General features: G+C 43.7%; 1 protein-coding gene across 14 annotated transcripts in view; it reads right to left on the reverse strand.

Annotated features, from left to right (window-relative positions):
• Positions 1–21,835, reverse strand: part of R3HDM1 (R3H domain containing 1) — a 144,408-nt gene that overhangs the window by 8,815 nt on the left and 113,758 nt on the right. For all 14 annotated transcript variants that reach the window (XM_050915989.1, XM_050915996.1, XM_050915995.1 and 11 more), the window contains 3 exons: positions 20,211–20,365; positions 7,306–7,448; positions 4,896–4,999 (listed from right to left, as the gene is read on the reverse strand). In XM_050915989.1, the coding sequence (XP_050771946.1) occupies positions 4,896–4,999; positions 7,306–7,448; positions 20,211–20,365 (402 nt within the window). The remainder of the gene's footprint in view (positions 1–4,895; positions 5,000–7,305; positions 7,449–20,210; positions 20,366–21,835) is intronic.

Consider the following 21,835-nt stretch of genomic DNA (forward strand, 5'->3'; position numbering starts at 1 on the left):
AAAGTGACTCTGTGCTCCCTGTAAGTACTCAGTCCCATTTTCTAACAAACGAAAATACAAAAGCATTTGTTTCTTTCTACTACTATCAATCCTGCAGAGCCTATCCAGTCAAGAGGAGAGCTGGTTTCTATTACAATTAAAAAAAAAAAAATTGCACAAATTCCAATCCAATCGGGTTTGCATCCAAACCCAAAACAAGCCTATTGATGGTGATGAGTTTACACAGATGCCACTGTGGGTATAATCTGGCCTGCAAAACCTTTATTATTGGCTATGATGCATGAGGAGTAAAACCCAGATGGACTCTTAACACTGGACTGAATTCCCTTCAAGTGCTCCAAATAATCTGTTCCCAGAGACAGACTCAGTCACTTGCCTCCACACCTTTATAGACACCATAAAATACACTGTCTATCCTCTCCAAACTAGATTACTGTCTCTAAAGGGCACTGTTACCTGAATTACACCCTTTTCTTCTCTCTCAAAAAATATTTTTTTTACCCTTTTTTACAAGATTCTTCACACCAACTGTTTAATTCAAACTTTGATAGATCTGATCCAGGCCTCCCAATGGTGTTACACCAAAACTGTCAAGGTGGATTACTAACTAGCCAGAGTGGGAGAACACCTTATTGAATTGTTAGACCATCTGGTTTACTTTTAGGCATTCTGGAGTGACTCACTCTTCAAGAACCATAGATAAACAAGCTTCAAACCAAGAAAAAATATATACTGCAGATGAACTGAAATAGTGTACTGCTAAAAGAAATCTGCCATCTTGCCAACATCCTGCAAGTTAACCCCTCAATAGTAATCTTAATATTAGAAAGAGGTATACAAATTATCTGCTAACATAGGGCTCTCAAAGAGAGGAGTGTGAGCAACTGGTCTGTTCATAGGACTGATATTTATAATCTCAGTTCTAAACTTGTCTGCAGTAGATCCTCAGAGTTCTAAACACCAGAGTTGCTGACTGAGCAACCACATACCTCATTTGGAATGGTAAGTATCCAATTAGGCAGCAGCAGAACCAAAAAAAACCCCACCCCAAACTACAATACAGTATTGTGTTAAAGATAAACTACTAAACAAATAAAGCAAACGTTTAAAAAACAAGATTTGATAAGTTAAGAAAACTGTGTTGTTTCATTTAAATTAAGGTGGTTTAAAGCAGCATTTTTCTTCTGCACAGTAAAGTTTCAAAGCTGTATTAAGTTAACAATCAGTTGTAAACTTTAACCCAAAACAATTATCAAAAACCCCCATGACAGCTAGCCAACACAAAAATAAGTAGTGAAAGCTTCTACAGCACTTCATAACCCACTGAACACCTTTGGGAAACACTGGGGTACCAGGACCCACCACATGGATACTATACAACACTCCAACATCAATTTATCAAGACTGCTCCTAATTGGATCTGAATTATCTGTACTCTCCATGGGACTGAACTTCTGCACCTATCACAAAACCTGATATAATACTAACTTGTGAAGAACTAGAAGAGACTTCTTCCACCATCTCTACCTCAACAAATTATTTTTCAACAATCATGACAGCACCTTCAACTACCAGCCCCTACCAAGTCATAGGAAAAATGAATCATCTGACTGGACACCCGAAAACTGATGAAAACTACACACTTGATCATTACATCGACAGCTTCAGGAAAAAAAACTGAAATCCTTAAACATATCACAATCTCTGCACTGCTAAAAGGAGAGCTATACAGTCCTTGAAATCCAACCACCAGTTAATGATCAAACCAACAGGAAAGGTGGTGCCATCACAGCCCTCAATTGCTATGACTACGTTAACAAGACCAACCAAAAACTCTGACACAACTATAAAGAACTCAAAGATGACACCACAGCACAATTCACCCAAGAATATCATCTAATCCTTCCCCAAACACCTCGAAAAGAAACTCTGCATCCTCATCCCCCATGAACCCACTCCAAGGATCATCTACCTGCTTTCCAAGATACGCAAACAAGGGAACCCAGGTAGGGAACCCAGGTAGACCCATCCCATCTGGACACTCTTACTGAAGGAATATCAGGATTCATCACCACAGAGGACCAGGTTCCTCCAAGACAAAACCTACTTCCTCCAGAAAATCTGCTACATCAACAATCTTCCTCAGAACGCCATCCTGGATGTAATCCCCTCACTCCCACACACCAACATCACTCACAATGATAACATCATTGCCTGCCTCAAGTATCTACAAAACAACAGACGACACTCATATCTACCCCAAATACTCTGCTTCAATACAGGGAAAAAAACCTTTCTGACAGCACACCCTTAGTTGTCACCCTTAGTGGACACCATATAGGGTATCATCAAACAATTAGAACTCCATACTCGATGGTGACCACATCCTCAAAGAAATCTTTCCTGAACTCCATCTTCTGATATTTGTACCCACCAAGCTCATCATCAGAAGCAAACTCTTTACAGACTGAGACACACCAGTTCAAAGCTGCACCAGACCCTGCCAGAAAAAAAGAGATGCAAAACTTGAAGGCACATCTCCACTGCTGCGATCATAAACACTTCCATAACACACCTTTGAAAACTCATTGGTCCCACTATGCCTATCACAACATGTGGTGTACCTCATCCACTGTATTATATGCCCAAACAACTAAATAGGTGAAACCAGACAATCACCCAGAGAAATTATAAAAGACAAAAAAAGCCACATCACCTACGAGTAAGGCCTTACTTGAATCGCAGGATGATTGTAAAAAAAAAAAAAATTGTGGCTGAGTTGCGGACAAGCCATGGAAAATTGTGGAAAAGTAATAATGGACGTTATTATTTGCAGTAATAAGGTCCATTATTACTTTTCTGTGATTTTCTGCTGTCGGCTGCCCAGGGCTCAGAGCGGGAGCCTGGGGCTGACAGCAGGGGCACCCGCTATTGGCCACCTGGAGCTGAGAGCAGGAGCCCAGGGCTGACAGCAGACATCTGGAGCTGACAGTGGAGGTCCCGCTGTCGGATGCCTGGGGCTAAGAGCAGGGGCTCCTGCTGTCAAAATTGCAGTGAAAGCATAATATGGCGGGATCCACAATTTCTGCAGCATTGCAAATTAAAGTAGGGCCTTACCCAGGAGTGAACATGTTTCACAAAACGATCACTCCTACATATGACCTCTCAGTCCTCATCTTCAAAAGGAAATCTGCACAACACCTTCAAAAGATGAGCCAAGAACTTAAAATCATACCTCTAACTAGGAAATAAAAATCATGGACTTAATAAAGACACTGGATTTATGACTTATTACAACAATCTACAACCCACTAGCCCCCATTTTTTGTCCTATGACTGGCCACTTAACCTTGAATGGTCTCTTACAACATGTGTTAACTACTTATGCTAAACAATCTGTTCCAACTTGTATTCAGCTGTGACACTCTGAGTACCTTCCCAGACCTGAAAAAGTGCTCTGTATAAGATCAAAAGCCCATCTTTTTCACCAACAAAAGTTGGTCTAATAAAAGATATTACCTCACCCAACTTGTCTCGCTAATATCCTGGGGACCAACATGGCTACAACAATGCAAACTAACGTTTGTAAAACACTTTGTATGTGAAAAGCTCCATATGCTTGCTACTATTATTACAATATATCAGGTTTATTATTTATTTCAGTACATGCACAAACACACCATTTTATTCAGAAATGTGGTTTAAGCTACCCAGGTGATTCTGCCAAATCATGTTCTCATCTGGAGAAACTTGCCCCGAACAAAGCCACTGAAATTAGCCATTATTTTGTCTGAAGTTTCATTTTTTAAATTTTATAATTAAATCAGTGGAGAGAAGGTCAGTGGGGGATAAAGGAAACAATGAGTATACTTCATACAGACAAAGTGACAGCTGATAACTTGACTAACTATTACAACAATTTGATAACTTATTATACTTCTTTGGACAGAATGGTTGTTATAAACTAGGAAAGTAAAAGCAGTGACTAAGCCTACCATATAAAAATCCTGGAGGAGTTAGTTCTTGTGACCTCTAGTTGAACAAATTACTGTCCCCCTGCTCATAGCTTGAAGGATGCCTACTATTTTTCCTCCTCTCCCTCAGCATGACTTCTTCACTGTTGTTTCTGGTTCAACTGAATCTGTTCAGAATCTGTTGCCTGAGCACAGGGGCTAAGTATACTGCTTCCACGATGTACCCAGCCTCTGCTGGATCAGGTGCAAAATCAAATCTCAAACTTCGATGTCCAATTCTAGACTATATGGCCAGCTGGAAGGAGATACAATCATCTCTCTTGAATAACTCTTCTAAGGGGAGCCACCAGTAATTTAAATTTTATTCCTTTTTAAATTATATGTGGAACCCTAGCCTACATAAAACCATAGGAACCAACAAGATTTAGGAAAGTGAATTTGAGCAGAAGTTCCACAAAAGCTCCAAACTGTAACATGTTCAATTACTATGATGTATTGCAAGTTATAAATAATAAGGGAGAAGTATTTCAGTAAACTCCCTTGTCTTTCAAAAATGATCTCTTCATTAATAATTTAGTTTGTGTTTGCAATCTTCTACTGTCTCAACTCTCAACCACATATACAAGCATGGCATACTGAAATATGTCATTACATTTTAGAGAAAAACTATTTATAAGCTTTCCATAACATGAGGCAAACAAAAGTGAGAAATCAGGCTAAATCCCCAGTATAACTCAGTGACATCAACTGCTGGTTTTAAAATACATCTATAAAGCTAATACATGGATTAATTCTAAATTTCCCCTTTAAGCCGCATTTATCAAAATACACAGCATAATAATAGCTAGAACTTTTTCTTAGTCATTCAGAAAATGTAGTTCTGTTTACTTCACCAACCACTAAAAAGTTATATTCCCATACCTGTACACTGTTGTCCTTGAAGCTGCTGTGAGCTGCATGGGGAAGATGTTCTAGGAAACTGCATTGGCTCTGATCCTGGAGGCTGCAAATATCCTACTGATGAACTGCAGTAAACAATACAATGGTGACATAAATGAGAATTAAAAAAATATATTTCAACCACTGCTTTTGAACTAGCTGACGACACATGCTACATACAGGTAAATAGAATTTTTATATCAACTCCCCAAAGAAAATATAATGCTTTTATTTTTTTTTAATCATTATCTGCTTTTTTCTGAAAATAGAAAACACTAAAAAAGAAATTTCAGGACTCTTCACACCTCATGACTTAGGCCAGGCCTACACTAGAAAGTTGTATCACTTTGACTATACTGGTATATTTAAAGTAGCATAAGTTCCTAGTGGTGATGAAGTGATGCTAGTATGAAGGTACTTTATTTTGGTATTCCCTTCCAGGAAAGGGAAGAAACTTTACCAATAAGGTAACTTTACACCAGTGTAACTGTCTCTACACTAGGGGTTACACTATATAATTATTTCTGTAAAAACAGTCACTGCTCCCCCATATCCCCAACAGTTTTAGCGGTAGAAGAACGGTGTGTAGACCAGGATTTAAGAGGACAGCAGTCTAAATCTTTTCATGCCTGTGCTCTGAAAGATATTACTAATCTATAAGAATAATTTTAGAAACTGTTTATGACACAAAACTTATCTACAAGCAAGAAAGCTCAAATACAAAAAAGTGTGTGTAACAAACAGGTCTTCCAGGAAAGTTTTCAGGCTCCTGGGTCCAAAGGTTATAATGTCCTTTAGTAAATATAAAGGAGAATAAATTTAGAGGACAGGAAGACATAATCCATCAACATTTTGGCCATAAATAATTTTCTGACTGATGAATGCAGAAAAAATGAAGATGATAGCTTTTGGCGTGAATTATTATAAAGTAGAAAAGTAAAATAGATGGACAGAGGCCCATGTAGGACTGATATTGTGGATCTCTCTCTTTTCTCTGTATTCATTTTCACTTTGTTTAATACCCTGCCTTAGTCTGATTCTAGGTACCCTCAAATTCTCCTGTCAAGGCCTCCACACGGTGAAAAAGGGCCACCATCTTCACTGAGGGTACCCTGCAGCTTTAGTCCCATTGACAGTAATGGGGGAATCAGAGAAGGACTAAAATTTGAAAGATGGAAGGCTGAAGTCAGAAATTCATGAGATCCCTTTAAAAAAATATTGTGAGACTTGCAACAAAGTTATATGAGTTGGCAGCACGGATAAAGAGTCACAGAATTGAGCCTTAAAGTTGCTTACAAATTTAAGAGGTTCTTGTATCCCTTGCATACCCAAGCTTCTATTTTGGATTCAAAAGGAGCATTGGCTGTGCAAGGAATGCAAGATTGAGCTGAAGGCCAGGGAGTTACATGCTGGCTGAAAGCCAGACAGCCAGAGCAGGCTGAAGGCAGGAGTTCAACGGAGGAGCTTACTCGCTGACTTCTCAGGGCCAGAGAGCTGGATTCAGAGGAATCATGAGAGGGCCATTGACTTTGAGGACTCAAATCTGTATTACTGTTTCTTCCCAAAGTCACTTCTGTGACAAACCTAGTGACTAAAGAAGTCTCTCTAAAGTTTTAAATGTCATGGCAAAAAGGAATTAATGCATTTCCTAGGGCTTGGCGTAAAAACAGCGTTCCCCGAACAAGTGGCTCTCAACCTTTCCAGACTACAGTACCCCTTTTCAGTAGTCTGATTTGTCTTGTGTACCCCCAACTTTCACCTCACTTAAAATTCACTTGCTTACAAAGTCAGACATAAAAATATGAAAGTGTCACAGCACACTATTACCAAAAAATGTGTTTACTTTCTCATTTTTACCATATAATTATGAAATAAATCAACAAATATAAATATTATACTTACATTTCAGCATATAGAGCAGTATAAACAAGTAATTGTCTGCATGTAATTTTAGTTTATACTGTCTTCACTTGAGCTTTTTATGTAGCCTATTGTAAAACAAGGCAAATATCTAGTTGAGTTGATGTACCCCATGGAAGACCTCTGCATTCCCCTGATTGAAAACCACTACCCTGAACGATTCAGCAAATACTCAGACTAGAAATTCTGTTACAATAAGCTACTTCAAGAAGTAATCCGAGAATCTTTTTGTTTTGATTTTTCAATCACAAGTCCCAATTACTGAAGAGAACAGTGTTCTATCTACCTTCCATCAACAACAGGAAATAAAGGTGACATAAAAATATATAATTTTGTTACCTAGCTGTAAGAAGTGGTCACAAAGCCACACTAAGAACTAATATTGAAAATACTAATATCCTAAAGCAAACTCTGTTAGGGGACTGGAAAGTAATAAGCAGATTACTGAAGATCAAATTACTGAACTACTCACCTTAAATTATTCTGCTGACCTGATGGAATGACACTGTAATAAACCGGTATTCCTGTTGTGGGCAGATTTGACTGACTGGGAATTATAACAGGCTGCTGATACGTCTGCTGAGGCATTCCTTGGGAACCTTGAGGCACTGAAACCTAAAGATTGAGAACATGTGAAGACTTATTCTCTGCAAAAAAGTTCCTCCTCTGCCTCCAGACCACTCACATCACACAAGAGTTTGTTAAAAATACAGCTAATGTTAAACACTAAAACACATGTTAATTCCATAATAACCCTACCAGAGATATTTCCCATCCTAGAAAATTCTCCATCTGATTATCTAGCTACATATCCTAACAATTCAATTTTGGATGAACCTATGGAGTCTGATGTATTTAAATCAGAATTGTAACACATTTAATATTTATGCAACAGAGACCTAAGTAAAATAATATGCAACTAATTGAATATGTAAAGTTATCAAGCTACATTTATAGTATAAAGCAGTTAAAATTAGGGATGTCACTTAATCACAGTTAACTCTTGTAATTAATTAAAAAAAATTAATTGTGATTAATCGCAGGGTTAAACAGCAGAATACCAAATTTAAATTTATTAAATATTTTGGATTTTTTCTACATTTTCATATATATATATATATATATATATATATATATATATATATATATATATATATAATTCTGTGTTGTAATTGAAATCAAAGTGTATATTATTTTTCAATACAAATATTTGCACTGTAAAAATGATAAAAAATGTATTCAATTCACCTCATGCAAGTACTGTAGTGCAATCTGTGTCAAAGTGCACCTTACAAATGCAGTTTTTTTGTTTCATAACTGCACTCAAAAACAAAACAATGTAAAACTTCAGAGCCTACAAGTCCACTCAGTCTTACTTCTTGTTCAGCCAGTTGCTAAAACAAACAAGTTTGTTTACATTTACAGGAGATAATGCTGCCCTCTTCTTATTTACAATGTCACCAGAAAGTGAGAACAAGCATTGCATGGCGCTTTTGTAGCTGTCATTGCAAGGTATTCACGTGTCAGATATGCTAAGCATTCGTATGCTCCTTCATGTTTAGGCCACCATTCCAGAGGACATACTTCCATGCTGATGATGTTCGTTAAAAAAAATAATGCGTTAATTAAATTTGTGACTGAACTCCTTGGGAAAGAATTGTATGTCCCCTGCTCTGTTTTACCTATATTCTGCCAAATATTTCATGTTATAGCAGTCTCGGATGATGACCCATCACATGTTGTTCATTTTAAGAATACTTTCACTGCAGATTTCACAAAATGCAAAGGTGGTACCAACATGAGACTTCTAAAGATAGCTACAGCACTTGACCCAAGATTTAAGAATCTGAAGTGCCTTTCAAAATCTGAGAAGGGTGAGGTGTGGAGCGTGCTGTCAGGAATCTTAAAAGAGCAGCCCTCTGATGCAGAAACTACAGAACTCGAACCACCAAAAAAGAAAATCAATCTTCTGCTGGTGGCATCTGACTCAGATAATGAAAATGAACATGCATCGGTCCGCGCTGCTCTGGATTATTATGGAGCAGAACCCGTCATCAGCACGGACACATGTCCCCTGGAATGATGGTTGAAGCATAAAAGGGACATACGAATCTTTAGCACATCTAGCATGTAAATATCTTGCGATGCCGACTACAACAGTGCCATGAGGACACTTGTTCTCAGTTTCAGGTGACACTGTAAACAAGAAGCAGGAAGCATTATCTCCTGCAAATATAAACAAACTTGTTTATCTAAGTGATCGGATGAACAAGAAGTAGGATTGAGTGGACTTTTAGGCTCTGAAGTTTTACATTGTTTTGTTTTTTGAATGCAGTTTTTTTGTACATAATTCTACATTTGGAAGTTCAATTTTCATGATAAAGAGATTGCACTACAGTGCTTGCATTAGGTGAATTGAAAAATACTATTTATTTTGTTTGCTGACAGTGCAAATATTTGCAATAAAAAAATAAAGGGAGCAATGTACACTTTGTATCCTGTGTTGTAATTGAAATCAATATATTCTAAAATGTAGAAAACATCCAAAATAAACAATAATAAAATACTATTTATTTAAACAACAGTGCAATTAATTGCAATAATTTTTTGTAATTGCTTGACAGCCCTAGTTAAAATATCACCTTCTTTATGTGAAGGAAAGCGGTGTCACATGCTTGTGAGTAGCAGTGACTCAAGCAAGCTATCAGGCAGACTGGTTTTTGTTGTTTCCTATACTCAAAATTTCATTTTTTTGTTGTGAGCTGCTGTATTACCTTTTCTTTTCTTTTTTTTTTTTTTTAAATGGGGAGGGCTCTGAAGCTGGACCAAGCCAAGGGGAGAAATCCAACTCCACTCATCAATGCCCATCAGACTTAAGAGGCAAACATGATGCCATTTTGCTTGGAGGGCAAGACAGAAAGCCCAAGCCTGTTATTTGACAGAAAATAAACTGGTAGCCTTAAGAGTGCGGACTGCAGAGTAGTAGTGGTAAAGGTGCAGGTGAATGTGTGAGTGTAAGATACAGATACGAAAACAAAGGAAAAAAATATAGGGGATGTACAATCCTCATGGAGAGATGAGCCAAATTCCTCAAAAACGTCAGGATGAAAAAGACTTATGTGTTGGTGAATCCCTGGGGCAGTGAAAGACAGTTACTTACCTCATAGTAACTGTCATTATGGGATACATGCTGTCCACATGCATAAGAGATTGGATACTTTTGGCCAGCAGTGCCCATTGTGGCCATACCTGTCATCCTAGATGTATCGTGTCACATAAGGGGAGTGTGGGCACAACTGTCCCTTAGTGCCTTCGCCCATACAGAGTCCCACAGGGCTAAGACACTGTAATAGCAAGCAAGGAAGACAGAATGTGCAATCCATTTGGACAACACATCTCAAAGAATCACAGTTACGGTAAAGGTAAATAACTTTCTTCTCTGAGTAATTGTCCATGTGGATTTCACTGTTGGTGACTAACAAGCAGTTGTCTGTTTGCTTGGAAATGGATAGTAGAAATTTTACTTAAACAATGACCGCAGGATAGCCATACCAATGTAGGCATCTGATGTAGAAACCTTTACAAAAAAGAGTAGTGTCTTGTGAATGTGTGGACTGAAGTCCATGTAGCTGTCCTGCAGAGTTCAAAAATAGGAACATTCTTCAAACAGGCAGCAGTAGAGGAAAAGGCAGAGCTGCTGTTGCTGAAACCTCTGCTTCTTTCTTGGCAGTTGTGAGATCCTTTGAGCTGGCAGAGGAATGCTGCTTGAAGAAAATATCTGGTAATACTGGCTTCCATCTGGAATATAATGGCTCAGGGAACAGAGGCACCCTAGATCATTTAAGGAATGGAAAGCCTTATCTGTCTTTAAATTAAAAAGTTTGTTGCCTTCAAAGAGTAGGTCCTCAATTGCTGTTTGGCTACAGAGGTATCTCAGAAGATCTCCTTAGCTCCAATCTTCATAGAATTCCAGGGAGGTCCACAGTACACACCGCTATGTCAGATGCACCCAGTGCAGCCTGTAAGGAAGTGTAAAATATCAGCTGTCCTTTGGGCACGATCGTCTTTAGTTCCTCTTGGTGTTCTTGAGGTAGCCTGCCCACAAATTCAGACACCTGTCCCAATTCAAATTATTATAATTGAACAGAAGCACTTGGTACTTAGCTATGTGTGTCTACCAGCTGGCAGACAGAGTTGTATCTGAATGGATCCAGACTACTGGAGTCTTTTTCCCTAGGTTAGCATTTGGGAGGCCCCTGCTGCTTAGGCCTCTCTTAGATGTCAGGTACCACAAGTGACCTTGGTAATGGGTGGGACCTCCTGTCAGCTCACTTGGATGTGGATGGAATGGATATTGGAATGTCACAGGTCTTACACATGTTCCAACAATACAGGCATGGCAAAAAAGACGGTTACTCACCTTTGTAACTGTTGTTCTTCGAGATGTGTTGCTCATATCCATTCCAGTTAGGTGTGTGCGCGCTGCGTGCACGTTCGTCGGAAGATTTTTACCCTAGCAACACTCGGTGGGTCGGCTGGGCGCCCCCTGGAGTGGTGCCGCTATGGCGCCGGATATATACCCCTGCCGACCCAGCCGCCCTTCAGTTCCTTCTTGCCGGCTACTCCAACAGAGGGGAAAGAGGGTGGGTTTGGAATGGATATGAGCAACACATCTCGAAGAACAACAGTTACAAAGGTGAGTAACCGTCTTTTCTTCTTCGAGTGACTGCTCATATCCATTCCAGTTACGTGATTCCCAAGCCTTACGTAGGCGGTGGGGTCGGAGTGAAATGTGGCAGAATGAAAACTGCTGAGCCAGAGGCTACAGCATCTCTTGACTGTTGAACCAGAGCATAATGTGAAGCAAAGGTGCAGACCGAGGACCATGGAGCTGCACGACAGATCCCATGGGTAGGTACATGAGCCAGCAAGGCGGCAGATGAAGCCTGAGCCCTGGTAGAATGCACGATGATGTGGCTTGGGGAAATATGAGCCAAATCATAACAAGTGCGGATGTACGCCATCACCCAAGATGAGATCCTCTGAGAGGAAAACAGGTAAGCCTTCCCTTCGGTCTGCTACTGTGACAGAGTTGGGGCATTTTATGAAATGGTTCTGTCCGCGCAATATAAATGCGAGCGCTCTACAGACGTCCAGGGAGTGCAATTGCTGCGCCCATTGCGTTGAGTGTGGGCAACATGAAAGGCCGAAACCACCTTAGGGAGGAAAGCCGGGTGTGGTCGTAACTGCACCTTGTCTTTGTGAAACCTAATGTACGGCGGAACCACCGTAAGAGCTCTGAGCTCGGAGACTCGTCTGGCCGATGTAACGGCTACGAGGAAAGCTGTCGTCCAAGACAGGTATAGCAGAGAGCAGGTCGCTAACGGCTCGAATGGGGGAGACATAAGTCTGGTTAAAACTAGGTTGAGGTCCCAGGTTGGGGCTGGGCGGTGTACTTGAGGGTGTAAGCCCTCCAAGCCCTTGAGGGACCTCGAACCCATAGAGTGTGAGAACACGGACTGACCACCTTAGCCTGGGTGGAAGGTAGAGATGGCTGCCAAGTGTACCCTCAGCGATGACACCGCTAGGTCCTGTTGATGAAGGCCAGAGGTAGGCCAAATAGAGGGGATCGAGACCTCAGTAGGAGTAAGATCGAGCGTTTCGCTCCTGTAGAAGAAACGCTTCCACTCGGCCAAGTACGTTGACCAGGTGGAAGGTTTCCTGCCACCCCGGTTTAGTCACGCAGCAGCCACACCGTGAGGTGAAGAGACTGCAGGTCCGGGCGATGAAGCCTGCCGTGGCCCTGAGTGATGAGGTCTGGGTGGAGTGGCAGGGTAATTGGGTTGGTTATTGACAGGTCGAGCAACTGTATCAGTGCTGCCTGGACCACACTGGAGTAATCATGATGATGCGCGCTCTGCCCCTGCGGAGTTTGGGCAGGACCTAATGAACCAGCGGGAACAGTGGGAAGGCATAAAGGAGTTGGCCCTTCCACGGTATCAGGAATGCGTCCGAGATCGATCCCGAGGAGAGATCTTGGAAGGAGCAGAACATCCGGCATTTTCTGCTCTCGCGGTGAGCGAACAGGTCTATGTGAGGAAAAGTCTCCACTTCTGGAAAACAGAATGCATCACATGGGGCAGAGCGACCATTCGTGAGACAGGAAAGACCTGCTGAGTCAAAGCGCCAGGGTGTTCTGAACGCCTGGGAGAAAGGACGCTACCAGATTCATCGAGTGGGCCATGCAACAGACCCAGAGATGGATGGCCTCCTGACAAAAAGGGGGGGAGGACCATGTGTAGCACATGGCCATTGTGTTGGCTGTAAACACTGAGACACCACGGCCTCGCAGCTGCTGCTGGAACCCCTGGCACGCCAGGCGGACTGCTCTCATTTTTGGGCATTGATGTGGAATGCCAGCTCCCGAGAAGACCAAAAGGCCTTAAGCTCGAAGGTGACCAAGGTGAGCACCCGAGCAGAGAGATGACGTGTCTGTCGTCAGGAGCAGTGAGGGCTGGGGAGGATGGAACCGCATCCCTGCCCACACCAGGGAGGGAGTTAGCCACCATTCTAGGGAGCCTAAGGTGCTCGAGGGAACGGTGACTACCATGACCATTGGGTCCCTGTCTGGGCGGTACGCCGAGGTGAGCCAGACTTAGAGAAGATGGAGGCGGAGCTTGGCGTGTTTGGTTACAAACTTGCGGGCAGCCATGGACTCAGGAGACTGAGACAAGTGCGAGCCGAGGTCGTTGGGAAAGTCTGCAGACCTCGCATGATTGTTGCCATCGCCTGAAACCGCGGCTGTGGTAAGCAGGCTCTGGCTAGGTCGGAGACCAGGATAGCTCCTAGGAAGTCCAACCTCTGCGTGGGAACCAGAGTGGATTGCTCTATAGTAATCATCAGGCCTAGACGTGTGAATAGGTCTGTGACGATGCCCACGTGCTGAGTGATTTGTGTCTCGGAGTCTCCTCGGATAAGCGACTCGTCCAGATATGGAAAAACGCATATCCGACATCGGTGAAGGTAGGCGGCGACTATGGCCATACACTTGGACAATACCCGTGGGGCTGTAGAAAGGCCTAAACAGCAGGACTGTAAACCAGAAGTACTGACGGTTGGCTAGAAAGCGGAGGTATCTCCTGTGCGGAGGGAAGATGGCTATGTGAAAGTATGTGTCCTTCATATCGAGGGCGACATAGCAGTCTCCAGGATGCAAGGATGGGATAATGGTTCCCAGGGATACCATGCGGAACTTCAACCTTATCATAGACTGGTTGAATCCTTGCAGGCCTAGGAAGGTCTGAGACCTCCGTTTGAGTGGGGGACTAGGGCATAACGGGGGTAAAAACCCTTGCCCCTTTCTTCCATCGGCGTCTGCACCTCTTGTAAGAGGAATTGCTCGTGAGAGGGGTCCCTGAAGGGGGACAGGGTTGGAACAAATTGGAGGTGGTACCCATGCTCCACCGTGCGCAGGACCCAGCGATCTGAAATTAACTGGGGCCACGCCAGGAGAAAGGAGGAGTGGGATCCCGGCCTGTGACTGGTACACCGCCCTCAGGCGCACCTTGGAAGGTTCGTCTTTGGTCCCGGTGGTGATTGCAAGGGACCTTGACCTTGGCCCTCTAGGGGTCTTGACATTTGTCTGCGACCATCTCGGCCTCGCCGTCTGCCAAAATCCTGTCTCTGGCTAGGCACAGAGTACGGCGGTGTGGCTGGGGACAGAAAGGCCTGCGTTTGGTCGCTGGCGTATGCATGCTGAGAGAGCGCATTAGGATCCTGTTGTCCTTCAGGCTTTGCAGCCTGGGGCTGTCTTTGCCGCGAAGAGGCCTTTACCATCAAATGGTAAGTCCTGAATGGCATACTGCAGCTCCGGCCGGAGGTTTGAAACCTGAAGCCATGAGATGTGCCTCATAGCAACACCCGAGGCCAGAGTCCTGGCTGCTGAGTCTGCTGCGTCCAACGAGGCCTGGAGGGACGCTCTGGGCACCTTTTTCCCTTCCTCCAAGACGGCAGCAAACTCTTGGCGGGAGTTTTGAGGGAGAAATTCCATAAACTAAACTACCGACACCCAGGTGTTATAATTATAGCGGCTAAGCAAGGCTTGCTGCTTTTCCACCCAGAGCTGTAAGGCCTCTGCAGAGTACACCTGGCGGCCAAGTAGGTTCATTCGCCTATCCTCCTTCGATTTCGGGGCTGGCGCCTGCTGGCCATGCCATTCCCTCTCCTTAACAGACTGAACGACTAGTGAGCAGAGAGGACGGACAGACAAGTAGTCGTACCCCTTAGAGGGCACCATACCAGGTCCTCTACCTCCGGGACCTCCTCCACCTGGAGGTCCATATGGCGTGGTACCCTCCTTAGGAGGCCCTGATGGGCTCTCAGGTTGTTGGTGGGCACATCAGAATCGTGGTCCTGAGCATAAGATCTCCCCACGTGGGATGACACAGATGCGTGCCTGGATGGCCATGGAGGTACTAAAAAAAAAAAAAAAAAAAAAACCATCGGCAGAGTCTCTGACTCTATCGGACCTTGCCCAACCCGGCACCGGGGACCGGTACCGGGAGGCGTACCGGTACCTGGAATGAGATCCAGACCCGCAACCAGAGCGGTGCCGGGAGGTCGACCGCGATCTCGAGGCTTGAGGTTGGGAGAGGCTACGGGAGTCACGGTACCTGTCGCGGTGCCGGGAGTCGGAATGGTGCCGATAGTAGCGGGTCGGCGAACGGGATACCGACCGGTGCAGCGAGTGCGACCAGTATCGAGGAGGAGAACAGCACCGGGACTGCAAGTGGTGTCGGGTGTGCCGACGGGACCTGGAGCGTCTGTGGGACCGTGATCACGAACGGTGCAGCTCTGCTGTGCCGACAGAGGATGGTCATATCAAGGGAGGTTCGGCAAGAGACTGTATTACCCGCACCGGTGGTGCCGGGGTCAGGCAGCATCGACTCTGTCATGGCAATGAGATCCCTCGCCGTTAGGAATGTCTCCGGCGTGGAGGGAACAGTAGGCTCAACCACAGTGCATACTGGGGAGCTGTCAGGCACCGGATTCGACGGCCCTCGTGGGACAGGGATCAACGGTACCGACGTCGTCAGAGCCTCGGCAGGTGTCGGTGCCGGGCAATCCGATTTAGACGAGCTCTCTGGCTGCGGTGCAGTTGGCACAGAAGCAGCAGGAGCAGTAAGCTCAACCACGGTGCGTGCCGGGGAGCCGTCAGGCACCGGATTCAACGGCCCTCGTGGGACTGGGATCGACGGTGCTGACGTTGTCGGTGCCTCCGCAGGTGTCGGTGCTGGGCGATCCGACTTAGACGAGCTCTCTGGCTGTGATGCAGTTGGCACGGAAGCAGCAGGAGCAGTAAGCTCAACCACGGCGTGTGCTGGGGAGCTGTCAGGCACTGGATTCAATGGCCCTACGGGACTGGAATCGACAGTGCCGACGTCATCGGTGCCTCTGCAGGTGTCGGTGCCGGGCGATCCGATTTAGACGAGCTCTCTGGCTGCGATGCAGGTGGCATGGAAGCAGCAGGAGCAGGGGACTCAACCACGGCACGTGCCGGGGAGCCGTCAGGTACCAGCAGGAATCGTAGGCTCTCTCGACCTCGGAGAGAGGGAGCGGTGCCGAGTCGACTTCAGTGCCGGCGGGGTCCGGTGCCGAGGAGGCGCTTCTGCCAGCCGCTTGATCATCGCTCGGTGCCAAAGGTGGAGGGGTAAGTGAAAATACCGCTCTTTTTTGTTCTCGGCTTAAAAGCCGTGCAAATGGGGCACTTAGATGTCAAGTGTGATTCCCCGAGGCACTTCAAACAGGAGTCGTGTGGATCTCCCGTCGGCATCGGCTTCTGGCAGGCCGAGCCCATTTTTAAACCCGGTGAGCTGGGCATGGGCTCCGGCACCGGGTGCGGGGAAGGGGCTACTTCCTGAACCCCGCTAACTATTACTAAACTAACTATGTTAGCAAAGAAAAAACACGTATAACTATACAAATATATATATAAAAGGATTATAACTACATAACTATATACACGAGAACTACGAGTAGCTAGGGAAGTGGAGGTCAGCTAAGCCGCGCTCCACTGTTCCAACGACCGACACGGGCGGTAAGAAGGAACTGAAGGGCGGCTGGGTCAGCAGGGGTATATATCTGGCGCCATAGCGGCGCCGCTCCAGGGGGCGCCCAGCCGACCCACCGAGTGTTGCTAGGATAAAAATCTTCCGACGAACGAACGCGGCGCGCACACACCTAACTGGAATGGATATTAGCAATCACTCGAAGAAGAACTGCCAGGTATGGGAAGACATAAGATGTCCAGGAGTTTGAGAGGTTTCTCCTGCACCACTTCCACAGGTATATACAGAGCCTCTGCCATGTGCCTGACGAGGTCCTGGAATGCCTTGAAGTCATCAACTGGAGATGATGTTGGGTGATTTACTGCCTTGTCGTGAGAGGATGAGGAGATTGCAATGGGTTTGAGCCGTTCTTCCTCTTATAAATATTACTAATCACTTTCCTCCTCCAACCTTTCAGAATCTGAGGCTGCACTAGCTGGCCTATCTGTTTGGTCTATATTGCCCCTTGGGGAAGAATAATCAAACTCTGGCGGGGGGCCAATAATACAGTCTAAAGAGAATACAGACGCACTCCTGCAGGGCTTCCAATAGGCCGATACAGCATGGGTGGAGGAGTTAGGGGACACCAGGAGGGATGTTCTCTATAAGCCCTGCTGCCCCTTACAGATTGCTCCCCAGAGTCTCTCCCACTCTCTACCCAAACAGGGGAAGAAGGATATGCAGGTGAAGAGTCCCTACTATGCCTTGACAGGGATGATGATGATGTACACCTCTGTCAAGAAAAGGGCATCCTCTCAGGAGTGCCCTGGCTCTGTTGTTCTCTCCTTAACTGAGTAGCGGGTGCAGTTGGTACCAGAAATACGCCCTTTAACTGTCAGGACGACTTCTCAAAATCTGATGACTTAGCTATCGCCACCCTCAATCTCTCAGACCAAAAGAGCCGGCACCAGACTCACAGGTAAATCACTTGGCACAGTATATGCCTTAGGTACCAACACACTAGCTACTGATGTGCTGAGGACCAAGGAACATAGTTCCAAGATGGCCTGTAGAGAAGTGCTGATCCCGAGGGGCCAAGTACTCAATGACTGGGACTGAGAGAGGAGCAGTCTGCACGGTTAGTGGGTACTTCCAGCAGTAACAGTTAGTTCCAGGGCACCAGAGGGATCCTTCTCAGACAGCTGTTGGCTGCTCCTTGAATTCTGAGCCTGAGACAAGTCAGAATTCTGAGTCATGTGCCTCGTGTAAGCAGACAGACTGGAGTACTGGGGTCTAGCTGCATCCTTCCTTTCAACATCCAAGGAGGCTCGCATATAATGCTACAGAAGGAACAATCTTAAGTGGGCTTCTCTAGCTTTTTTAGCCTGCTTGGGGGGAGGGCATGCCCCCCTAAACAAAAAAGGCACCTCGAGTGCCCATCATTAAGTGGCATTAAAGCTTCACAAAAGTGCTGATTTCAATCCCCGGGGGTTTCACTTCTGTCACTTTGATAGAAGTCCTGTAGGAAGAGGGCAGGGAGTGAGTTCCAGCCTTATAAGATTTTTGCATGTGCTACCAAAAGGCAACTAGTCTAACTAACCGCTAACACTAAACTAGCACAATCCACAGAGAAGCAGATGGACATTGTAGGGGTTCTGTCTCACTGCCACGTGTGGTAAGAAATAACAGTGATGGTTGGGCCTACTTTGCCCTTTATGCCCTTGGGTGGGTGTGGAGGTGGAGGGGCCCAATGGACACTGCTGGCCAAAAGAATCTTATCTTACATGGCTGAGGTGCATGTGTACCATGAGTGGAATGCATGTGGATGACCACTTGAAGAATGCTCAATGCATGCCATCTTTATGGAAAAGCTGATTAAGATCCAAATCCCAAGAAACTTTAAAGACATAGCCTACACTGAATATTTGTACAGGATTTTAAAAAGGGGATGAATAAACAGTTATACATTTAACTAACTACATAAATAAATAATTGGAGATATACCTATCTCCTAGAACTGGAAGGGACCTTGAAAGGTCATTGAGTCCAGCCTCCTGCCTTTCACTAGCAGGACCAAGTACTGATTTTTGCCCCAGATCCCTAAGTGGCCCCCTCAAGAATTGAACTCACAACCCTAGGTTTAGCAGGCCAATGCTCAAACCACTGAGCTATCCCTCCCCCCAATTGAAACAATAGCTGACTACAAATATCAAGACAGGACGCTGGAAACTCTACACTAAAACATTTTGAGGGACTGAAGTATGAGGGTTTTTTGTCGTGTTTTAAACAGATCCAACCCAACTACTCAGGGCAACAGTTGAAAAAAGGCTTTAGTGAAATAGGCTTTTTTAAAATACAACATACTGGGAGTTGGAAGGCCTTTGCCCTATTCCCAACTCTACCAGTGTCATACTGCGTGAACTCAGGCAAGTCACCTGAGTTTCTCCTTCTGTAAAACAGAAATGATACTTAGCAACACTTTGTAAAGTGTTAAAAGATCTTTGTATCAAAAGAGCTTTAGAAGTGAGAAGTTATACATTTGAATATTAAATGTTTGTGCCTTTGCTTCATTCCAGAATGTTACCTTAACATAAGGGTTATATCAGTGCTTCTTAAAATGAAACAAGTATTTAAGATGAAACTTAGGAGGATCAGAGAATGGAATAATGTGATTGGGCAAAATAGAGGGCTGGCGACTGAAAAAATTTACACGAGGCATATCATATAATTATTCTACTTAGAAAATTCTCTGCTCCCCATTTACCATATATCAATCAATTATTCCACTAAGGGAAGCAGCTCTGCTATAAAAATTAAGTGATAACCTCCATGATTAATTGACTTGATAGGATAGAAAACGGCCTAAATTCTTGAGTTCTACATAATAGCAAGGAAGACTAGTGATGACAATAGATGCAATAGTGCAAAATAATGTCAAAATGTTCTCTTTTCCCCCAAAAACAATGCAAAAGCTTGGTTCATAGGGATTTCAAAGTTTGAGTCCTAGGAATTCTAAGAATTAATCAGGAGATTTTTCTGTAACAGAAGACAAAAACCAACAAAATGCAGAAGTCTTAACAGCTCTGGTTTCATGTACTCTGCACCATATTTAATGCTATACTTTGACTGTGACACCCAGGCCCTCCGTGCAACTATTTAATGGAAAGTTGTGTATTTGTAATGCTCCTGCTTCAGACATTTCACATTACCTTTTTAAGATACTCAAGCTCCTGCTGGAGCTTTTTTCAGCCTACAAAGTAGTTCAGATTTTTTTAAATTGCTTTAAATCTTCAAACAAATGACAAAGAGAAGTTCTGAAAAGATAACTTACCTGATAAGATGGCACTGAAGTATAAGGAACAATCACACCCTGTATCTGATTTCCAATGTTGTTGTGTTGGTTACTGACTAGATTTTGATTCTGAGACTGCTGAACTCCAACCAACCCCTGGTAGGCTTGCTGCTGGTTAGGCATAACTTGGTAGCCTGTAGTTGCACAAATATTTAAATCTTGTTTTGAAAACAATTACATTACATCTATAACATGTTTTACACATAGATGTACATATGAAAAGGTTATAGTTTTGTTAAGACAGCTAATAGAACTTTCTCATTGGGATGTCAGGCCAGACTTAATCCCAAATGTATCTTTTGGAAGAGCAAATATTTACAAAACTAAAAAAAGAGTAATAGACTCAGGCTGTAAGGCCAAAAAGGACCACCACAATCTAGTCTCCTCCTACAAGCCACAAAACCTCACTCACTCACTTCTGTAATGGATCCATATCCTCTGACAAGTTACTGAAGTCCTCAAATCTTGATTTTAAGTCTAAATTACAGGGAATCCACCATTCACTCTAATTCAAACAAGCAAGTGACCCATGCCGCATAGGAAGGCAAACCCCACCCGCACCTCCACCCATCCCCCAGGGTCTCCGACAATCTGGCCTAAGAGAAAATTCCTTCCTAACCCCAAATATGGCAATCAGTTAGACCCTGAGCATGTGGGCAAGACCCACCAGCCAGACACCTAGGAAAGAATTCTATTTAGTAATTCAGAGACCTTCTCATCTAGATAGGTTTCCAACGTTTTACTCTAAAGTCTAATGAAAAATTAAAAACAAAAACAAAACAAACAGTCCCCTGCATTCTTTATAGTCCAGACATTGCAGCATTGGGATATACATAACCTGAAAATGAAACACAGTAGAAACGGACTGTACAAAAAAAAAAAAAAAAAAAAGGAGGGGGGGTTGATTAGTGTTTATTCTTCAAGCAATCAATGTAAAAAATTAAGCTTGATTTTGTAAGTTCCATTAATTTTAATAATTTAAGAGGTTATTCATCTCTTTAGTAAGGAAATTTTTTGTTGTTGCTTTAAATATATGAACATTAATCCAGCTGTGTCCTTTTAAAAACTGGTTATTCCACCTTTAGAGAAGTCTCAGTTGCCTAATAAGAACCGTTAGGTTTTATAACAGTACTATTAGGAGTTCTCAAAAAGGAACAACTATTCAAAGCAAACATAAAAATAAACCATTGACCCTTCATCTCTAGCAGCTTGGTGACAGTGGAATTTACACAGTGTATACAGAGGATTAAGATCGTTTGGATCCATTTATCTACACCACAAAATACCAAACACAAATCAGTTACTCTCCGGTGATGACAGCAATACCAATATGGAGACAATTACCATTTTCCAAGTGCCACTGAACAATGTCGGATGGTTATACAGTAACTGCCTGCACAATACTATAAAGGGGCTATTCTATCATTAAGACATGTAAGTAATTCCCATTAATGCTAATGTGAATTACACAGTGTATCAATAACAAAATAATATTTCTCATTGATTTGACTTGTAAGCAAGTGAATTTAGTTAGTTTTCCCTGTCAGAAGCACTTCTATTTTCAACAAGTCTAAACTTTTAAAAACTAAAAAAAAAACGTAAGG

The sequence above is a fragment of the Gopherus flavomarginatus genome, chromosome 10 (assembly GCF_025201925.1).
Source record: "Gopherus flavomarginatus isolate rGopFla2 chromosome 10, rGopFla2.mat.asm, whole genome shotgun sequence".
Classification (NCBI taxonomy): Eukaryota; Metazoa; Chordata; order Testudines; family Testudinidae; genus Gopherus; species Gopherus flavomarginatus.